The 23,224-nt window shown below is 38.7% G+C and overlaps 1 protein-coding gene across 1 annotated transcript in view; it reads right to left on the bottom strand.

Moving 5' to 3' along the window:
- Positions 1 to 1,069: 1,069 nt before the first annotated feature.
- Positions 1,070 to 23,224, bottom strand: part of AHR (aryl hydrocarbon receptor) — a 99,336-nt gene continuing 77,181 nt past the window's right edge. Inside the window, exons 6-11 of the mRNA XM_045003469.1 lie at positions 21,270 to 21,400; positions 20,660 to 20,862; positions 17,482 to 17,591; positions 14,487 to 14,628; positions 11,966 to 13,226; positions 1,070 to 4,074 (exon numbers count right to left, since the gene is read on the bottom strand). Of these exons, the coding sequence (XP_044859404.1) occupies positions 3,919 to 4,074; positions 11,966 to 13,226; positions 14,487 to 14,628; positions 17,482 to 17,591; positions 20,660 to 20,862; positions 21,270 to 21,400 (2,003 nt within the window). The 3' untranslated portion in view covers positions 1,070 to 3,918. The remainder of the gene's footprint in view (positions 4,075 to 11,965; positions 13,227 to 14,486; positions 14,629 to 17,481; positions 17,592 to 20,659; positions 20,863 to 21,269; positions 21,401 to 23,224) is intronic.

Here is a 23,224-nt window from a genome sequence, read left to right on the forward strand (position 1 = left end):
CAGCTAAGTAACAGGGTACCGGTTCTATTTACCCACCTAATTGAAAGGAGAGCAATGTTTGGAACATGTTTGGATGAATAATCACTTGTGCTAAATTTAATGAGACATTTGAGATTCATTAACATTTTAAAATGCCCAGCAGCTATCCAGATAGTCAGATAGCCTTACTCCAGGAATATTTGAGATCACTTTCACCTTTCAACTAGTTGTAATACTACTGAGAATGGACAGAATATTCTCCTTTTGATAACTCCCTTTAATGTTAAGGACCATATTCCTTTATGCACTGAGGAACAGAAGAGGGAAAGTACAAAGCTTAGGTATCGCTCAAGCCCTCCTCTGTGTGTGGAGGGAAGTGCCTTTTTCTAAAAGGAGTTAGGGATGACTACATGACTCAAATGGAAAATTCATGAGTTGGTAATGCCATCTCTAACTCACCTACAGAAATGCTTATATTCAAGGAGAATAAATGCGTTTTTCCTTTTATAGCAGACTTTGCTCAGTATTTTTTATTAAAAGAGCACAAGATCAAGGTTTTTTGTTTTATATTAACTGTAAGGTTCTCACTGATTTATAATCATCTCTTTGAAAGCAACTGTTTTCCTCAAACTCTTTCCTCATATGTGCATATTTCTTACTTTAAAATGACTGCTGGTCAGTTTGTATATACTCAAAAAAACCTGATTTTTTTTCCTCTCAGAGGAAATGTTACTACATTTTTCATTCATAATATGGAGCCCTATAAAATGAAGTTAATACAAAGGTGTTAAGTCAGATGTTGGGCCTATCAAACTCAGGTTTCCTGGTATCAGATCATTTGGTTAGCAAGTAGTGTCTAATCCAACTCAATTGTTGCCGATATTTAAAATGTTGATAAGCTGCCAGTTACCATTCTGTGTCATTTTGATACAGAACTACAGTTCAAATGTAGGTTTTTATATACAGCACTAAACTGTCTACATGTGCTTGTGTCTAATCCTTTGGAAAGTCCAAAGTCCACAGTGGTGTAATCACAAAGCTTCTGCGATAGACAAAGAATTGTTTGTAGTGAAAGAACATACATATCAGCTACATTCAAATGATTATTTTATTACCATATATTATGTTTTACAAACATTACTGAAGGTCAGTAAGAACACTACAAAAACATACCCTAACCCAAGAAATGTATTGCATGGCATGTGCAGGCATAGCAAATCAGAAATAAGAACTTAAAGCAAAACAAGCCAAGAAAACTGGTACAAAAAATGGATAGTAATACTGATTAACAATGGGTTATATCTTACTCATAACAGAACTGGAGGGCTAATGAAAAAAATCAAAAATTCCTGGGCACTTTTGAAGTAGTTTGGTGTAGATTAATAGTTCACTAACACCCAGTCATAATCATGGGTTTGTTGTAGGCATAGCTACAGAAAATAAACTGATATTATGTATATAACAAAACTAATGTTTATAATAAGGCAGTACACTAGTACTGCTGCTTCCTTGGCACTTAGTGGTAGAACAAGTTTTTGGTTTAGCTAGACTGAGCAGATACATTTTTCTTTATACTGATGTAAAAATGTACATTATCCCTTTGAATCTTTCAGTTTTACAGAATTTATAAGATTGTCAAATTCATACTCTTAAAAGTGATGCACTAACGAGAAATGCAAGCTGTTCTAGAAATTGGTTAAAACTTACCTTAAATTAAAAATTTAAAATGTTAAAATGTGAATCCAGATGCTATTAAATCAAAACTTTGTTTTCAGTGTGAGATCACTAAGTTTGAAACATTTAAAAATTTCATTTCGTGTCCCAAGCTAATTTCTTTTTAGGGCTTTCCAGAATAATGTAGAGTATTAATACAAGTTATTTCCCTGACATTCATTTCTCTCCCTTGGTAACTTTATTTAAAGTAACTGGTAAAGTCATGCATCTGAAATTCTACAACTAAATTTGATATTCTGTCTAGCAGATCATATTACACTATAGAAGGAAATTAGTTTTACTCATGGAGAGTGTGTTTCAAAGAGGAAATCAAAGAAATGGGATGAAAATCTAATACACAGTATTTAGCTTTGTAGTTATTTCAGTGCAGATTGCACAAATGGTGAAATGAAACCTCCCCCATTGCATTTTCAACAATTTTGCAAAATATTCTCTCCTCAAGTTAAAAAACTCCAGTTGTCCTTGTATTAAACAATATGAACACCAACCAGGAGGATGTTGGTTTATTTTTGTTTCCTTTTTAACAAACTGTCTACACTGTAAATTTATATTATACATAACAAACGTAAACATTTCATCTTTATATATATGATGTAACACTTTAAAATTAACTGGTTTAAAATATTTTACAGACGTTTTATTATATATGAACTATACAGCACACAAGAGTATGCAATAATTTGAACATATACATGTTTCTGTATTTTTCCATTATGCTACTATTTTGCACCAAACATTGGTGTCTACAATTCTAACAGTTCTCTCAAATAAAAAAAAACTCAAAGCAATATTTTTAGCTTTTCTGAAAACAAAAAAAATACAAAAATCCTTTTCATTACAAGGAAAATCTTTCTGAACTTGAACTAATTTTTTTTCATTTTTATATTTTGCACATAGATCTCTTTTCAAGTGGGTTCACAAACAAAAGAAAAATCACTTATTTTCCTTTAGAGTGCAATTTATCAGGGATAACATTTAATAATAGCAGACCCTCTCTTCCCCCTGCAATGTTAAAAACTGCAGCCAATCAAACTGACTATCAGTGAAGACATTTTTTTACAAAAGTAAACCTCAATATCATTTACTATTGAGAAAGCTCTTTCCCCATAATTTAAAAGTTAACCCTTTTCAATATCAATTTTAGTGAAAGTATTTGCATAGAGCAGCCTTGTACTTTTATTTCTGAAGAACATTACAAGTGTTTTAACACAAGATAAGGCACATGTTTTTCAGCACTGAAATCTGAAACTAATCTTGAGGCATCCTCCCCCTGCAAAATCTGTTGTTTTTACCCTGTTTTACCTCAAGAAAGCAGACAAGGAGTACAGAACAACAAAACCCTTTACTTGAACTAAGTGTAAAACATTTACATCTCCAGATAAGTGTTACAACTCTGCAGACTCAGAATTGAGTCCAATTTGAAACAGTCACTGCTAAAAACTTTATAGAAAAAAGAAAGCCAATAGCACTGTATATGTTAGTTAAAAGTTCACACAATGTCAATGACTAATGGTTAATGTTTTCTAAAACAAGCTTCCTTTCAGAAATAAGGTAGCTAAATTGTGAGGCACTTAAGATTGACAGTAAAGGAGGAATGCAATGGATTTGCTTCTATAAAACCTAAAATTGCATATCAAATCCTTGTTTTAATCCATCGATTAAAGTGCTAGAACTGGAAATTAAAACAAAAGGAGCTAAAACAACAGGTAATTAATTGAAGGAAAGAGCTTAGTATACAGTAAAAAAATAAGTGCTTTTGATGCTCTTAATTTTAGATCATTCTTTTTAAATTTTAATTAAAAAAAATGAAATCTGGCAATAATCCAAGAGTGAAAACATCTTCCTTTGTGCCATTACAAGTAAGGTTGTCAAAGTGCCCATTTATTTTCTAAATAATAAAACCATTTGCCTTATCTTATGTTCTACAATGTGATATATGTAGTACATAATCCATATTGCAGCAACAACACATTTTCAATCTGACTGACAACAGCGCATGCACACTTTTAGTCAAAGTATAGTTCCTATTTCCACCCCAAAAAGTAAGGTTTTGGATTACATATCCTATTGGTATATAGTGCAACTAGCCTCAACTTATCAAAATGTATCTGGGGCTTTAAAGCCCAGTGTTCATAGCCTTATCAAGCGCTCCTTCACAGGCCAAACTGACATCCATCAAAAACCAGAGATGGGATATTGGCTTAATTACATAAATCCACTGGATGCCAAATCTGAGAAAGGTCTGGATTCTGTCGGATGATGAAGAGGCTGAAGGTGTGTGGCAGTCTGTGTGTTACTGATGACATCTAACTGAGAGGGATATGCTTCATGTACGTTTATTCCATCGAAACCATTTTGGAACTGAAAAAAAAATATGCAGGGGTTACTGACTGCTTTCTTTAAAAACTTCAAAAGCATTTAGTGAAATGCACAGGTAAGATTAGAGATCTCTAATTCTAAAATAGACAGGGACTCACTCTTTCTGCATTCTCTGGCTAAGCTTCTGGTGGTATTTATCCCCCCCCCCCTCCCCACACACACCCCAACCCCACTCCGATTGTGAAAGTAATGCTTCTTCTATAGGGAGCAGAAACTAGTCATGATCAGCTAACCTAGTGCCCCAGGTCCACAAAGTGACTCAGGTGCCTAAACCCAAGATTTAGGCACCAATGCAGTCCACAAAACCCATGCTAAGTGGCTATCTAACCATGTAGGTGTCTAAACTTACTTGGGGACTATATTTTTGCTGTAAAAGTCCCCAAGGTGCCTAAGTTTCTGTAGGTGCCTGGATGCCTAAGACAGGACTAGATCTTAGTTCTTTGATATAGGACTTGACCAAATTGGCATATTAATGAAACGTTAATGTTCATCAGCATGGTATCCATAACAGCTAGAGCACAATAGGCCAGTGTAGGATAGATTCATACCCTCCCTTGCCACAAACTAAATACTCCTGGAGACCAGCCCTTTGCATTATGGCTGGGGCCAATAGAGATACACAACATATTAGAGGGAAGTACAAAGGCACAGTAAAAGAGTCATGTTTAACATAATAAGCATAAGTCACAGCACAGAAGGCAAACTCATGGTCCTGTCAACAAGCCTTCAGTCTATAAACTACAGGCAGGGATTGTCTTTACTACAGGTGTGCACAACATCAAGCACAGATGAATCTTGACCCTTGATTGAGGCATCTAGGCACTACTGCAATACAAATAGTAAATCAAACCATTACCACACTGGGTATGTCTGATATCTAAAGGGAATGGTCTAGCTATTTCTTTATTGTTAACTCATTAAAATATTTCAATCACTAAAATATTTCAATCATACCTTTCGATAGAAGTTTTTATGTGATACTCAAAGGATTAAAAGCTTAATACTGTATATAAAAAAATCCTATACTGTGTCTGATAGCAACTATGTGTCACCTTATGAATTGGGCTTGTAAATCCACGAGAGCTATCTATGGGAAAGAAAAGAACTCACACCCCCCCCTCCTAATACATTTTTCATATTTCCATACATCTCAGAGATGACCCTAGTTAGGGGCAAGAACTGCTTTTGCTTAGGACAGAGTTTGTGGACTTATGGTTTTCCCCCACCTCTCTCCTTCCCCCAAAATTAAGATTACACAAAGATCACAGGCAATATTTTAGGATTATGAAAACTTTTCTGGCATCTAAAATTAAAAAGGAGTTGGCCGTTCCAGGAATTCTGAAACTGGTTCTGAAGAATTAATTATCAAACTTCTGAAGTAGTAAAATAAGCTTAGTGGTTGTTGAATGTAAAGCATTCTTAATGGCACAAGACTCAAGTATTTCATTTGATATACAACAGATATTTAAGACGTTAAAAGTTTATTTTTCCCTATTTACTCAAGACTGTTTGGGGTACTTTTTTTTTTAAGCAACATATTAATAAGAGTTGCTATATAAAAATATATTTTGGTTCTGCACTGCAAATCTGCAGTATGCCTTGAAACTTGTTCAGTTCTAACTTTTTAGTAATAAAACAGAGTTTTTACTCTGTTTACTAATACTGCATGGGTAAATCCTGATTTCTGTGGTCATTTGCAAATAGAACACACTGGACTAGTGAGAAATGGAAAGTTAAGATCATGGGCACAATCCTACTTTTGTTGAAGTTAATGGGAGTTTTGTCACTGACTCCAATGACAGAAGGAGTAGATACCTACCGGTAGGTCTTGAAAGTTTCTCAAAGTCAGATTTTTAGTGTGATTTCCCCGCCACCCCCACCCCCACTTCACTTGTGGAAAGCATAACCTACTTCAACACTACCAATTTCCTCGTCAAGAATGTTACAATTTCAAAATCCACTTAAGGTCATATTTTTGAGTGTGTGGTGGTGGTCAGCTTTTATGGTTCTTCCATGAGTGCGTATTCAATTCATTTATAAATTGGAATGTACCCCACTTAATGCAGCTGGATTTTTTGAATGAATGATCATTACCACATCTAACAAAATCAAGTGAGAGTGCTGAAAAGTTATTAGTCTTGATATTCTGCATTTCAGCAATTCTCTTCAAAACCTCCCCCCCCAATATCCCCCATGATTATTTTAATCAACTGATGTAATGCTTCCTATCATTTTACAAAAATCATTATATGCACAAATATTCCATATTTTCGTGGAAAATAAAGCAAAATAAAATCCTTCTGAGATAGATGCCTCAATTCTCTTTAGAAATACTCACAGAATCGTAATCAGAGACAGGGGGGAGGGATAGCTCAGTGGTTTGAGCATTAGTATGCTAAACCCAGGGTTGTGAGTTCAATCCTTGAGGGGCCACTGAGGGATCTGGGTTTAAAAAACAAACAAACATGTCTGGGGATTTGTCCTGCTTTGAGCAGGGGGTTGGACTAGATGATCTCCTGAGGTCCCTTCCAACCCTGATATTCTATGATTCTATGGAAATATCTACTAAGACACTAGCTATCCCCCACCAGGACAGGATTATTTCAATGTTCTTCATTAAATCCATTTTGTGGTGAGATCACTTATTAATATGTGCATTGTCTGGTAGACTTTGCTGAGCATATAGTAGTAATTAGCAGGGGGGGAATAGTCCCTGTTTATTAAAAGGACACTGGTCTTACAACCACTGGAAGAACTTTCCAAAAGTTGTGGTAGATTCTTAATCACTGGAAACTTTAAAATCAAGTTTGAAGAAGTCCTATGGCCCGTGTTATGCAGGTCAGACTAGATATGCTCAGGGTATGTCTACACTGCGATAAAAAACCCATGGCACTGAGTCTCAGACCCCAGGTTAGCTGACTCATGCTCACAAGGCTTAGAGGACAGGGGCTACAGAATTGAAATGTAAACATTTGGGCTCAGGCTGGGCCATGATATAAATATATTTTAACATAACATTTTGTCCTGGTTGCTTGTCTCCCTTTGATGCATTAACATTACTACAAAAAGGTGAAAAATCAGAACACAGTATTCTAGTGGTTTAGCCATTTTCATGGCCTAACAACTAAATTTAATTTTAACTATATATAATGACAGTACATTTTGTTAGTACTGTGACAATCCACTAAAGTACTCTGGCATGATATTTTTGCTGAGGAATGGAAGAAAAAAATTCTCAAAATGAAGTAACAAAAATGAGGAATAATTAGAGTGGCTATGAGTATTATAGTAAGAAATTAACAACCTACATGTTAAAAAAGAAAAATTAAATTGGTTATTAAAAATAGGCATCAACATAACAATGCTCAAGCATATTTGTGTAAATGACAATCCTGTACTATTAGCAGGGGATGAAGTTGGATGACGCAGGAGATGCTTTCCAACACTATTACCTAGGACTATGAAGGATTAATAGCACCGACTAGAGTGAGACATAGTGCAGCCAAGTGTTGTGTAAGGCCTGGTCTACACTAGGCGTTTAAATCGGTTTTAGGAGCCTAAAACCGATTTAACGCCACAACCGTCCACACTAGGAGGCACCTTATATCGATTTTAATGGCTCTTTAAATCGGTTTCTGTACTCCTGCCCGACGAGAGGAGTAGCGCTAATATCGGTATTAACATATCGGAATAGGGTTAGTGTGGCCGCAATCGACGGTATTGGCCTCCGGGAGCTATCCCACAGTGCACCACTGACCGCTCTGGACAGCATTCTCAACTCGGATGCACTGGCCAGGTAAACAGGAAAAGCCCCGTGAACTTTTGAATATTTCCTGTTTGCCCAGCGTGGAGCTCCGATCAGCACGGGTGGCGATGCAGTCCGAAATCAAAATAAAAAAAAGAGCTCCCGCATGGACCATGCGGATGTGATCGCTGTAAGGGCAGGCAAATCCGTTCTATCCGTTCTATCAGCGCTCCGTTACAGAAGATGAAATTCAGAATCCTTTTTTAAAAATCTCCAGACAGACGCCATAGCAGGGACTCAGCGCACTGCAGCGTGACAAGCGTAACGGAAAGCCAAAGAATCAAATGGATGCGCATGGACTGGAGGACTGAAGCTATCCCATAGTTCCTGCAGCCTCCTAAAATTATTTGCATTCTTGGCTGAGCTCCAAATGCTTCTAGGGTCAAACACAGTGCCCGCGGGTCAGGGCATAGCTTGGCAATCTACTCACCCACCCCCCACCCACCCCCAGAAGCGAAAGGTAAAACAATCCTCTGACTCTTTTACATGTCACCCTATCTTTACTGAATGCTGCAGATAGACGCGATAGTGCAGCACTCAACACCAACATCCTTGCTCCCCCCCCGTCATGGGCGGCTGATGGTACAAAATGATGGAAATCCATCCTCATCATCAGCATAAGCTGATCGTGCAAAAAGATGGAAATCCATCCTCATCATCAGCCTCAGCTGATGGTACAAAAGGACTGGTAACCATCCTTGTCATCAGCCTATTGGCCCTAATTTTTTCTGGTGGATGGATGGTGCAATATGGCTGGTAACCATCCTCATCATAGCAACAGGGGGCTGAGCTCCATCAGCCCCCACCCTTCATGTGTAAAGAAAAGATTCAGTTGCCCCTGGACTAGCAGTGGGATGCTGGGCTTCTCTCCTACACACTGCTTAATGTCCTGTCTGGACTATCATAGCAGCTGGAGGCTGCCTTCCACTCATTTCTCACTAACAAGTCAGTGTGTCTTATTCCTGCATTCTTTATTAATTCATCACACAAGTGGGGGGACAATGCTACGGTAGCCAAGAAAGGCTGGGGGAAGAACGGAATCAACAGGTGGGGTTGTTACAGGAGCACCCCCTGTGAATAGCATACAGATAATAATTTCTGCGGGCTCTGACACAGAGCAGGTGGTTCTCTAGCACACTTGCCTATATTAGGCAGCACTGATTCTATTTTTAGATACCAAAAAGGAGGGATTGACTCAGGGAGTCATTCCCAATTTTTGCTTTTGCGCCCCTGGCTGATCGGCCAGGGGCACTTATGACAGCAGCCAATGGTACAAAACGATGGAAGGTACAATATGGCTAGTAACCACTCTTGGCTTTTGCGCCCCTGGCTGATTGACCAGGGGCACTAGCAGCAAATGGTACAAAAGGACTGGTAGCCATGATCATCCTCAGTTCCAATTTATGGAAGGGTTTGGATGGTGCAATATGGCTAGTAACCATCTCTGCTGTCATGCAAAAGCAAAAGCATGCTTCTGTGTAGCGCTGCTGAATCGCCTGTGTGAGCGGCATCTAGTACACATACGGTGAGAGTCACAAACGGCAAAAAAAGCTCCATGATTGCCATGCTATGGCATCTGCCAGGGCAATCCAGGGGAAAAAGGCGCGAAATGCTTGTCTGCCGTTGCTTTCCCAGACGAAGGAGTGACTGACGACATTTACCCAGAACCACCCGCGACAATGATTTTTGCCCCATCAGGCACTGGGATCTCAACCCGGAAGTTCCAAGGGGCGGGGGAGGCTGCGGGAACTATGGGATAGCTAGGGAATAGCTACCCACAGTGCAACGCTCCAGAAATCGACGCTAGCCTCGGACCATGGACGCACACCACCGATTTAATGTGTTTAGTGTGGCCGCGCGCACTCGATTTTATAAAATCTGTTTTACAAAACCGGTTTATGCAAATTCGGAATAGTCCCGTAGTGTAGACGTACCCTTAGCTTCCTTACTGAACTTTGCCAAAGTATCTTCATGCTATTCCAGTCTTGGGTCTCTCAAGCAGAAGCTACTAATCTTGCAGAACTGTGCTCAATTTTAAAGGAGGTTTTATAATTCTATAATTATATTTTATGTAATTAATGAAAGAATTAAGAAAAGTAACAAGTCTTCATTTTACTTCTGATATGATGTAATATAGACTGTACATTTTCTGACTACATTCTTCTTCCTTGCTCTGTGTATGTTAAATGCCAGTTAATGCTTTAATTCAGAAAATATCTATTCATGTGCACAAGCATTTGTAGGATCATGGCCTTAGAACAAGGGTAGGCAGCCTATGGCAAGCATGCCGAAGGCAGCACGGGAGCTGATTTTCAGTGGCACTCACACTGCCTGGGTCCTGGCCACCGGTCCAGGAGGCTTTGCATTTTAATTTAAATTTTAAATGAAGCTTCTTAAAGATTTTAAAAACCTTATTTACTTTATATATAAATTATAGACTTATAGAAAGAGACCTTCTGAAAACGTTAAAATGTATTACTTGCACGCGAAACCTTAAATTAGAGCGAATACATCAAGACTTGGCACACCACTCCTGAAAGGCTGCCGACCTCTGCCTTAGAATATACACTCTTTGGAAAAAGAATCATTGTCTTTGTATTACATGTCTAGCACAACAGAGGCCCAGTCTTGATTAGTGCGCCTGGGCATTATTACAATAGAAATAAATAATACAATTTAAATGCACTGCAATGCAGATAGCTGCTATTACATTCAAAGAATTGTCTTGAAATTGGAAGTTTTTCTTCCAAAGCTGCTAATGTACTCAATTATACCCAGGAAGAATTTTGCTGACAATGTTGTCTGAAGAATGGCTACGCTATTTTAATGTGTTACATTATTTTGTTTTGCACTCTCCTGGGCAAAATATGGATATGCATACCATCTACAATGTTCAGATAATTCTTCCTTTCTGCTGCATATAAACTGAACAAAAAGGTAGAGAAGACCTGATTTTTTAAAATCAGTAACTTGAGGAACAGGAAATAATTGTTCTGATTTTTTTCTGCTGCCATATTATTCTCCTTTGACTGAGGTGCAATATAGCTAGTGACTCCGCACATTCAAAACAATTAGCACATAACTCCTAGTTTAAATCAGAATTCATTCCTGGTTTTTCTTACATGTGCCCTAAAGATCAAACTTTTCTGTGGAATTAAGATATGCTTCTGAATAATCTTTTCACCCTTTTAACAGTTTTCTCTTTTGGAAGTTTTTTTAAACTAAAAATTGTATACTCCTAAAGAAAATAAAATTGTGTTTTCATAGACAGGTGTATCTTAAAATAATTTATGTCCATGCTCTGCTTTGAACTTCCTGCGCTAGGTTAATTAGTCCCACCAAGCAAGGCCTAACCAATATTTAATTTTTATTTGTGTGCGCACATCCTATTTATGTAACTTGTGTTAATTTTTGTCATATTCTTAACATTGCAGCTTTTAGAGCAAAAGAAATACTTTAAATTTTTACAAAAGTACATGTCTAACATATTTATAAGTCTTAGTTCTTAAAAATGTTGTATTTCTTCATGGGTAAAATATGTATAAGCCAGTTCGCATCTTAACGGTGCACCACATGTTGCCGCACAGTTTGAAACCTCTCACAATACCTGCACATATGTAGGACAGGGATTCATACGATTCCATGCAAGTTATGTAAAACTAGAATTTGTATGTTAATGTGATCTTTAAAATATATTATATTAAGCAGCGAGATGTTGATTTAACAGAAGCTTTGTACTGTAAGAATCCAAACAATGAAAGTTTACCTTTCATATTCTTAAAGTACGATAGATCTATGTATGGTTAAAATGAATTGACAATGAAATGTGCCAGACAATTGTACTGTCAGCAATCTATTTACCTACAAAATAGATGCAAGCATACTCCAAACTTCTGCCACTCTGCTCAGCCTTGGCCTGGAAGAACTAATTCTAGGTTTACTACAACTGCATCAGTTTCAAATCCAATGACTTAGTTGATAATAGGTTCTGTATCCCATAAACCATCTAGTTTCCTGCTAAAAACTATTATAACATGCAAGACAATTTAACAATGACCTTTATCATACCTTATTTAACAATAGTTGTTGACCCTCCATCATAGACTTATACTGCATTTGATCCATAGAGTTGGGTTGAGTTTCTGGAACACACTGGTACATAGACACAGCACCTGCATAGCATGTTTGAGGAGTTACCATAACTGACTGAGAGTTTATTCCACACTCTTGATTCTCGGGGACTTCTTGTGAACAACTGAGAAAATCCTCCAAGCTTGAAGAACCAGTATAGGTTGATCTGTCAAAACATCCTATTGGGAAATCTATTTGGGTAAAATTAGAGAGCTGTGGCACCAGGGTTGTGGGCTGTTTATAAGGCATAAACTCCTGCCTACATGCATGAGGTGCACAGTTGACTTCTGATTTGTAAGCAAACTCTTGAGTAGTGCCATGCATGTCAGAAAAAACATATTGCACTGGCTGTTGCTGTGAATAGCTAAAAGGCACACTACCACCAGAGTTCCAATTTGTGAACATCCCATTGACTTGCATATGCTTCATCTTCTGACATAACTGCTGCTGATGCTGCTCAGCCATCTGTTTTTGGTGCTGATTAAATTGCTGCTTATCCAAATGTTGCTGTACCAAACAGCTAGAGTTCTGAACCATTGTCTGTTGCTGATGGCAACCTGAATACAAGAAGTCGGGCTTATTACTTAGGGAATCCTGAACATAGGTCAGGATTTCATCAGTTATGTCTATGTCTCCAATATCATCCACACAAGAAAATTCTGTTTTAAAAAACTCCTCATCCTGCTGAATACATTTTATATCTTCAAAGTCAATACCCAGACTTTTCATGATGTTGTACAATTCGCTATTTTTATTATCTTGAAAGAGCCCTGTGCTGTCTTCAGTAAGCATTAAATTACTTTCCTGGGGGCAGTTGGTTTGCTCCTGTTTCAAGATGTTATTTCCAGTTGGTAAGAGACTATCCTGCCAGTCACTGCTAAGAACATTGCCCAATTCATCACTGGTGTCCGTAAAGAAGTTTCTCTCAAAAGAAAGTTTATCTGAAGCGGGAGGACAATGATATACAGATTCATCTTGCCTTAACATGGCACCCAGAAGTGAGTCTGGATTAACATATTCTTTATGTAGTGTAGCTTTGGCAGGTTCTTTCCCGGGCGTCCGTTTAACATTTATCGGCAAGGGATCCATTAGGCTAGGCAAAGGGAAGGTTACCTCATACAACACAGCCTCACCAGTTGCAAACATAAAAGGAAGCTTCATGTTTCGCTTGCGTAAATGCTCTGTCCCTTCTTCTTCTCTGAAATTGACAAAAAAAAATACAGTACTTTATTACGGTATTATAGTAATTACAATAAAATAGTATAGTTCTATTTGTTTCCTAGAATTGAAGCATTAGCAAAGTGAACTATTCTATTTGCAGGCACTTAAAAAGTGCCAGTCACTGAGGAATCTGGCTATAAAAACTTAACTCTAGTGGGTAAAATGAGCAACAGATCATGATGTAAGGCAGGGGTCTCCAACCCCCGGTCCGCGGCCCGGTACCGGTCCGCGGCCTCTTAGAAACCGGGCCGCGAACCGACCCAGTGGAGCTTCCGCAGGCATGCCTGCGGAAGGTCCAGCTGAGCCGCGGGACGAGCGCTCCCTCCGCAGTCGTGCCTGCGGGAGGTCCGCTGCTCCCGGGGCTCAGCTGGAGCCGGTGGACCTCCCGCAGGCGTGCCTGCGGAAGCTCCAGCTGAGCCCCGAGAGCAGCGGACCTCCCGCAGGCACGACTGCGGAGGGAGCGCTCGTCCCGCGGCTCAGCTGGACCTCCCGCAGGCACGCCTGCGGAGGGAGCGCTCGTCCCGCGGCTCAGCTGGACCTCCCGCAGGCACACCTGCGGAGGGTCTGGCAAACGAAACCGGTCCCTGGACCTAAAAAGGTTGGGGACCCCTGATGTAAGGGGTTTATTTACTGTAATACTTCCACATGTTAAATCAATATTATGTGTGCAATTCAATGTACCTAAATGACATACTTCATATTCTACTATTCTTGACTTGCAGGGAGCATGGATCTTTCAGCACTGAATTCTCTTGGTATTTTTCATTTCTCAGTGTCAAGTAAGTGTTGGGTTTGTATGGATAATGCTAAATAATAAGTGGAATGGAATTCAGTATGTACTCTCCTGAAGTTAATTCCTATGAGTAGTATGTGTCGTCTCTGCAGCTGCAGTTGGATTTCTTCCAAGGCAAAAGGAGAGAAAAATAGAAGTAGGGTGGATGGAACCATCTTGTGCCTTTGTTTCATTAAATTTACTTCCTGAGAGAAACACAGTGGCATCTGCCATAATCAGTGTTGCATACAATTTGAGATATCAAGGGAGGGATTTACAGATAGAATTATTGCAACACTGGCAATTTTTAACTCTTAAAAAAATAAAACAAAGCTTTTTGCAGCATGTAGAGAACATTCAAAAACAGAAACATTACCCCCAAATCCCTGCATCTTAATAAGATCTATGTCAGATGGTAGGTTGGGAGTTTTCAAGCTAAACTGCTATACTGTAACAGTTACTTACGTAAGAGGTCTCTGTGTTGCAATGACATAATCAGGTCTTCCGTTTTTGTAGATCAGGCGTGCATTTGCTTGAACCCAGGCCCATCGCTTATCTTTGGTAAGAAGTCTAAACACAGTCATGCCACTCTCTCCAGTTTTTATCACTAGAATTAAAAAAGGTCAAATATACTGCTTAATATTTTTTCCAGTTAAGAAATAAACAAGAAAACGTAGCATGTTATATAAATAATTCCACTTGAAAAGCAATTTAAGTCTCCAATTAACTATTAGTATAAAGGTAAGTACTTAATAGTATGCTTCGATATTACAGAATTATGTTCTCAATAAACCCACTGACATGCAATAACCAAACCCATTTGGACCCAGAAAGTAAAATAAAAACAAAATGAATATATAATCTGCCTGCCAAGAAGCTTTACTTTGGCTATGGGTAAATACAAGAACAAAAATCACAATGAATTCTAAGATATTCATGTGACACTGACAAACCAGCACAGTTTAAAATGAACTAGCCAGTCCACCTGCCTGTAAAGGCATGTCAAGAGGCACTGCAATGTAATCAGGTCAATTCAATTGTGTGCTAGTATCAAAGCAATGTTAAATGGGCTAGCAGACACCAGCCCATTCAATTATGTTGATAAGAGAACAAGGAAAATGTTAATGGAATTGATTTTGTCTGTCTGTATTCTGTACGCAGTCAACCAACCATAAGATCAAACATATGTATATACTGTATGAAACTAATGATATTACCTGCACTGTCTTCAATTATCTATCTCTGTTAAAATGAATGGCCGGCCATTACCTTATGTAAACTAATGTAACTGGATTATTTGCATATGGATGGGAAGTAAAAGGTTAACTTCAAAGCAAGTGTCCTTCGTTTAACAATGGAAATTCACAAGCTGTCTGCATTACCTAGTCTTCCTCAGCAGGTGAAAACCCATGCTGCCTCAGTGATACTCACCAAGCTGTTAGCAGCTATAAGCAGCAGCACTGGGAATGATCCTGCCTTCTCTGATCGGTGGGGAGTTTTGAGCCACTGGACTGAGATCCCCAAAAAGCTAATTTGGGAAAGCCTTGAGAGACTTATGGACATTAGCAGACATTACATCTCTGCTATCAACTGGGCTTATATATTCTGATACAATTGTAATGTATTTTATCTGATTTTAACCTTTTTAATAACATTTATTTTATTAATAAATCTGTAGTTAGTTTACTACAGATTGGCTACCAGCGTTTTTAATAATTAATTAATTAATCAATCCTGAAGTATCCAGTAACCTGGGGTGAGTGACCAAAACCTAATGTGTGTTAGTTTTGGTTTTAATAACCTTACACCATAAAGTCCAGTTTCCCTGGGTGGTAAGTTGGGGCTGGAATGCCAAGGGGACGTTCTGCTGAAAGTCACTCCAGGCACTGAGACAATTCAGTACAACCCTCCCCAGTATTTAATGGCACCGTGGTCCATTATTTCACCAGTAGCAGGGACTGCTAAGTACAACAGCACATAAATGACGAAATCCGAAACTCTGTGTTCTAGCAGAAAGGAAACTGTAATTACAAAAACACAAAATAAAATGAAAAACAAGACCACCACACACAGAGGATTTGCTTTGAGTCTAGGCTGGGTCATGGTTAGTTGTTTTATATACTATTTTCATCATATTAGAGATAACAGTGAGTATTTCAAATACAGTTTTCAGATGCTCTCTCAAAAAGTCTATCTGCCACTGCTTCATCTTGCGATCCAACTGTCACTTTTATAGTACATACAGTGGTAAAATAATTGCATTCCTAGACACAAGCGGAACTACAAACTTTTACTTTTTTATTTTGCAAGAGTCCCTAATAGAAAAAAATCTATTTTATAAGGAGGCATTTAGTATACTTAGCACCAGAGTGGGGAAAACCAATAGGGAAAAATTATTCCACGTCTTCCCTGAACCGTCTCCCATTTTAAAAACCAAATCTTTTGAGGTTCTGAAATGTTTGAAATAATTTTCCCTTCAGTGCCACCATCTCCAATCCTGCTCTCAGCCAGAAATTGGAAGTAATGAAGCTACTTTTGTAATATTTACATTCATTGCATGATTAGATTTGATTGAGTGTGCCACCAAATTGTTCTTTAAGGCTCCCAAGCCTGCAAGCTGATCTGAGTGTGCAGATCTGGCAGATTATTAATGGGGCTCTGAACAGACACAAGGGTCCACTTACACATGTGAGCTTGCACAGGTCAGGGAGGACTGTGTGCCTACCGGTCACCCCTTTGGGTGAAAGGATGGGGGATAGCTAACCAATTTGCTTTAGAAATGATCAGTGAAGAGTAGGGTCTAGGTGATTTACTACAGACGTCTAAGGGGATAGCAGGAAATTATTAAACATTACCTCCAATGAAGAGAAGTGCCTGTGGGTCACAGAAAGTTCTCAATTTAGCCTCTTACAGGAAAGCTATCTTAAAATTCATCTCCCTAAGAGAAGTTGCTGAAATAGCAGCAGTTGGGCTGTGGGGAACAGGAACTGTGAACAGCAGGATATGACAGGAACTGGGATATTTAACTAAAATGGGTACAGATAGGAATATTAAATATTTCTTCTTCTCGTATAAACTTGTATGCAGCAGAAGGACATGTACAAAGAAAAGTGTTTATTTTGTAAATGACTAGATCAGTGGTTCTCAAACTTTTGGATACTGGTGATCCCCTTCACATAGCAAGCCTTTGAGTGTGACCCCCTAATAAATTAAAAACATTTTTTAATATATTTAACACCATTATAAATGCTGGAGGCAAAGCGAGATTTGGGGTGGAGGCTGACAGTTTGCGACCCCCCCCATCCATGTAATAACCTCACAACCCCGAGGGGTACTGACCCCCAGTTTGACAACCCCTGGACTAGATTAATTTTGGTTATGTTTCAGAACATTCTTTAGTATAAATGTAATCTTTGCTTTGTTTTAGCAGCCTGCCTCACAGATGGCAAATTACACTTACTTCGGATATGATTCTCAGCACAATGAAGCATATCAGCTGCATGAACAAACTGATATCCTGTTCCTCTCATACACAGCTCCGCTTCAGTGTATCCCAGCACAATTTTTCCTCTGTAAGACAAGAAGGAAAACAAACTGTAGCACTACTGGTGTATCAATGTACAGTATGAACACAGGAATTAATCAGTCAGGGCTAAACATTTCTGCTACAGCAGAGTATGTCATCAGTATTTACAATAAAGATTCTATGCAAGATTTTATGTGATTCTTCTTACAAAATTTAGCCAAAATACATCATGAGCCATACAGCCTTTATTATTTACCTAAGCTGACTTCAGAATACAGAAATGCTTCCACAAAATGAAACTGGATTTCCAAAAATAGATATTTAAAGTTACGCTCCTAATTCTGTATTTTGTTATGTATCAGCAAATAAGTGGGGTAATTTTGAGAACTACTGTGCAAGCAGTAGCTCCCATTTACTGTAACGGGACCCCCTGGTCTGCTTGGCACTTTTTGTGTGTGCATGCAAATCAAGGCATGTTTTACTGGTAGGTGCTAAATATGGCATTAAACTTCCCCCCTAACATTTCCTTACTAGTTGGAGAAAATTGCCCAGAATACTTATCTATCTGTTCTAGCCAAAGGTGTATTCAAGAATATGCCACTTATGTTACTGAAGTGTCTGCGGATGCTCATAGTGTAATTAGGTGGTCTGTGAAGACGTGCTTCCCATTGAATCAGAGTCAGCAAAAGGAGGCTGGCACTGCGTGCTCTAGTTCTGCAGCACAGATGCCCATAATGTCTCTGAACACCCCTTCTCTTAAAAAAAAAATTTAAGCATCTCCTTCCTCCAGGTATTAAAGACCTCTTCCATCTTCTGCATTTCATGCCAGCTGCTACTCACTTGAGCTGCTCAGTGTGAGAGTGCACGCGAACGCCACTGTACTAAAGGGAACACAAGAGTTGTGCTGGCAGTAGCACCATGCTCCATAGAAGTCAACAGGAGTCTGTAAGAGCCCTTGGTGGCCACAGCAGGATCAACAGGATATCATCAGGAATGGGGAGGAAGAATGGAAGAGGCAATAATTTTGAAGGAGCTGGGGGTATCTCCCAGAGAGTTAGACAGTGAAATGCTCAGTGGAAGGAAAGACTGGGGAGAAAGACATCTGGGGCGCAAATGGAAGATGCAAATAAATGGGGAATCCAAAGAAAGGAAGATGCAGTAGAAAGAAAAAGGAAAGAGATGTGGGTAACAAAAGGAAGAGAGAAAATAAAAAAGGAAAGGAAAGGAAACAGACAAAATAAAGAAACCGTTTGTGAATAAAAAAGACAAGAAAAATGGGAGATGGAAGGTAAAACACTAATAAATACAAAAACAAAAATGGAAAGGAAGAGATGAAGATAGCAACCTCATGGCTAGTAAATTTTACTTCTCTTTTATATATTCATATCTACTTTTCTTTATTGGGATTAGTAGTAGTTGGGGAAACATAGGAAAAGCATACTTGTCATAAACAGATAGTTAAGGGTTAAGGTCTCTTTTACCTGTAAAGGGTTAACATGCAGTACCTGATGACCACCTGACCAGAGGACCAATCAGAGACAAGATAATTTCTAATCTCTGTGGAGGGAAGCCTTTGTCTGTGTTCTTTGTTAGAGTTCTCTTTTTGGATCTAAGAGAGGCCAGACATGTCTCCAAGTTCTCCTGGAGTAGTTCCTACTATTCAATAGTGAGTATTAATTAGAAAGGCGGATTAGTCTTATAATTTGATTTCTACATTTGCAATTGTGTGTTTGCTGAAGGAAATTCTTTATTCCTGTTTGCTGTTACTTTGCTTTTACTGAGAAAGAAAGGAGGGGGGATTCTCTCCAGAGATTAATAAGTTTAGACCCTGTGTATTGTTCCATCTTGGATTACAGAGACAAGTTACTTTCTTTTTATTCTTTAATAAATCTTTTCTGTTAAGAACTTGGTTGATCTTTCCTTGGGTGGATTCTCAGGGAAAGGGGAGGAGGGAGGAGGACGGCATCCCTCTGTAGTTGGATCCCGGTATCTCTCCTAGGAAAAGGGAGGGGGGAGGAAGCAGGGGGGAATGGTTTATTTCTCCTAGGTGTAAGAACTCCATGGATTTGGGGCTCTTGGGATCCCCAAGGATTTTGGGGAAGGACTGTGTCCCAATACACGTACATTATTGGGTGGTGGCAGCTTTTACCAGATCTAAACTAGGATTTAAGTTTAGATAAATCCATGCAGGTCCCCATATTGGAACCCAACAGCTCTAAGTGGGGGTGAGACCTATGACAATACTCATATACTGATAGAAAGGGTGGAGGATAATCTGGCTGTACATTATACACCATGGGTCCAGGGGAATCTGACCAGGGTTACCCAATCATAAATGGGAGGGAAGATTTAAAGCATTGAGAACACTGAAAATCTGACCTCAGAAAGGGAGGGAGAAGGGAAAAACTCAAGAGAGGCCAGAGGATTTTATCTTGTAGGAGGAATCAACTTAGTGGGCTTTGTGCCATGCTTGGGGCATGGTTGTGCTACGTTGATCTAGAAATCTAGTAGGGTTTTTTTTTTTTTTTTAAATGAACACAAAATAATGGTTTGGAAACTGGTCCAAAGCACTGTGCAAAACAGTTATTTCATGTGGTTAATTTCTGTATAATTTTGTTTCACTTATAGCTAATTTGCAACAAATCACATTTCCACAGTAGTTTACATCTATTTGAATTGAAAAGGTAGCTGTCTGTAGTGGAGGAGGAGAAAGAGAAGGAAGTGATGAGATGCTTTGGTTTGGGTGAACTTCATCCTCATCAGTGGAGAGTATTCTAAATCATCCCTTCCAGGGGCTACTTTGATCCCTAATTCATAGAGATACTTCTGAAGAGCTATTTTTTGTTTTGATAATGCTCAGGAGACAGGTATTATCAAAGTTTCTGAAGAGGATATCTGTAGACAGTACCCTTTCTATCTACAAGTGCTTTATATCTTCCAGCAGTGGAGGAGAAAAACCTAATGACAAAATACTACTTACTACCCCAATACAAAATCACCTCCAATGCTCACCTAAAGGTATCCATTTAAACACTTTAAAGGTGCAGAGATCTATTTCAGCTGCAAGTGTACAGGGAAATGTAACAAGCTATGTAGACAACCGTGTACCTACTTTGCATCACAGCCTATAGGTGTGAAGTCCAGTTTGTGTTTAGTTCTGAAAATGAAGTTTTTGGTTCGTATCTCAAGGATGGATGGAGGCTGCAGTGGGGTAGCCACTGAAAACAAAGCCAGCTGAGGAGAGACAGGAGAGCCATCCTTCCCTTTCTTGTTCTGTCCATGAAGAAACTTTAATCGCCCTTGAAAATTCATGGCCTTCAGATGAGGAAAATATATAGTGATCACAGATTAGAGAAATATTTATGCATCAATTTATTTAACACACTTCTCTGAAAAGTGGCACTTATTTAACTTCCATCACATTCATGCTTCAGACCTTAATTAATATTAAAAAATTAATTAAAAAAATAGAGTTATGCTGCTATACTTAGATGCCTGTCTTTTAGAAATCTATTACCCCATAAACCCATCTCAAAAAGCAAACACAGAAAACCTTGTGTAAAACAGAACATCACTAGTAAACAAAAGCTGCATTGTTTTGAACTCTATGTAAGCGGAGATTCAGAGAATCTTTTATTTTATTTCTCGGACCCATTACCACCATTCTCTAGTTTTATACACTTTAGGCAATAGTGGAAGCCTTTATATAATTGTATACTCACCAAGAACCCAGATGAATTATCCAGGAGGCACCGTAATCTGCAGACAAAATTTCTTTCCATAAAGGAAGAATTCTCTGGAGGAAGCTGTTCTGGCTTATAATAGGCTGCTGGCTGTGAAGAGTCATTATCTCCTGCAGGAAAAGATTATTTATAAGGGTTATTTTTAGAGAAACACCTAGTGAAGGCTATCTATAACAAATGATCTTCCGCCCCATAAACAATCTCAGGTCATGACCTGAACATGAACAATGTAAATTGGAAACATCCTAAAGACCTACATTGACTGCACCACTAGAAATGGTTTAAATATCAGTTCTCCTGATAGGATTGTGTTTAACTGTTTATCATACTGTAAAATTGTGTCTAACACCCCTCCTTTTTTTAAGTTTATGATTCAGATTTTGAAGCAGTCTTGGAAAATTAGATTTCTCCATGGACAGTGTCCACACTGCCTTACGGGTGGGATTTTCAAAGGGAGTTTGGCAGTCAACTCCCATTTATTTTCCTTGGGCACCTAACTCCACCGAGTCCTTTTGAAAATCCTACAGCATTTCCTGTTGATGCCCAGTATTGCATTAAGAAATCACAACTCTCCAAATCCAACAGGAAAAGTGCCACAGATCAGCTGCTCTGTTCAGTTGTGCATACTGCCACTGGTTAAATGTTTATTTTTATAGAAACGTTCTCCTGTTCATATATTGTGATGTCTCAATAGCAGGTGCAGAATACAGAAATGACAAAAGCAGCAAGATTTGTTGTGTACAGTGCTGATCATGAAATCAGTGTGTAGTTCTATCCATCAGAAGCATGTGCAACTTTAGGATGTGTAACTGAGGTGGCAAAACGATACTGTGTTGGCAATTTATGATAACTATTTGCTGGGGAAGTGACATTCAGGCATTAATTTATACTTCAACTGCTAAGGTCCAAGAAACATAATGCAAAAATATTGCGTCAGTAACATGCAAACTGACCATATGATCTGCATGATTTTACACATTACAATTATGGTACTACGTCTGTTCAATGTCAGTTAATGAAGTACTCTTTGCAGACAATATATACATACACACACACACACACACCCCAAACTGACCTACCAAAATAATTCATATGAACATGTGCAATTGAGACAATTGCCACACAGTTTTCCCTGGGGGGAGAAATAGCTCAGTGATTTGAGCATTGGCCTGCTAAACCCAGGGTTGAGAGTTCAATCCTTGAGGGGGCCATTTAGGGACCTGGGGCAAAAATCAGTACTGGTCCTGCTAGTGAAGGCAGGGGACTGGACTCAATGACCTTTCAAGGTCCCTTCCAGGTCTATGAGATAGGTATATCTCCATATATTATTATTATTAGTAGTAAGAACTATAAGATCTCTTATGCAGTATATACAGCATGGCTTTGGAGTTGTGCAAAGAGCTCGATTAAAATAAACTAATCAGGTGCATGAAACCTACACAAAATTTGCTCTGGCATTTACTCTAATAGAAATTCAACAACTAACAGTATCAATGAAAAACTACACAAAGTCAATTGAGGAAACTGATTTTGATGGTATAAAAAACCCCAAACATTAAATTCTAGATCTCAAGCAAGATCTAATTTGTTGTTTCTCATATATCAAACATAATAAAGTAAATGAGTTGCACATTAGCTACAGTACCATTCTATTACACACTATTTTGGAAGTAATTTTATACAGTCTTGAAACACTCTTCAGCAATACACATTTAACTATCCATGGTACAGCTACACTCAAGAATGTCTGAAAGTTTCTTCTAACTTCCTTAGAAATAGAAAAGACCCAAACGTACACACTGGCACTGCTTTTTTGGATCCAGGGATCTAAAAGGTCATGAAACCTGGACTCTAATTTCAAGGACACTGAGCTTTAAATGAGCCAAGACCACAGGTCAAGGATATTTGGTCTTTTCCTACCTAGCTTAGTAGAC

Source organism: Mauremys mutica, chromosome 2 (genome assembly GCF_020497125.1).
Source record: "Mauremys mutica isolate MM-2020 ecotype Southern chromosome 2, ASM2049712v1, whole genome shotgun sequence".
In the NCBI taxonomy this organism is placed as follows: domain Eukaryota; kingdom Metazoa; phylum Chordata; order Testudines; family Geoemydidae; genus Mauremys; species Mauremys mutica.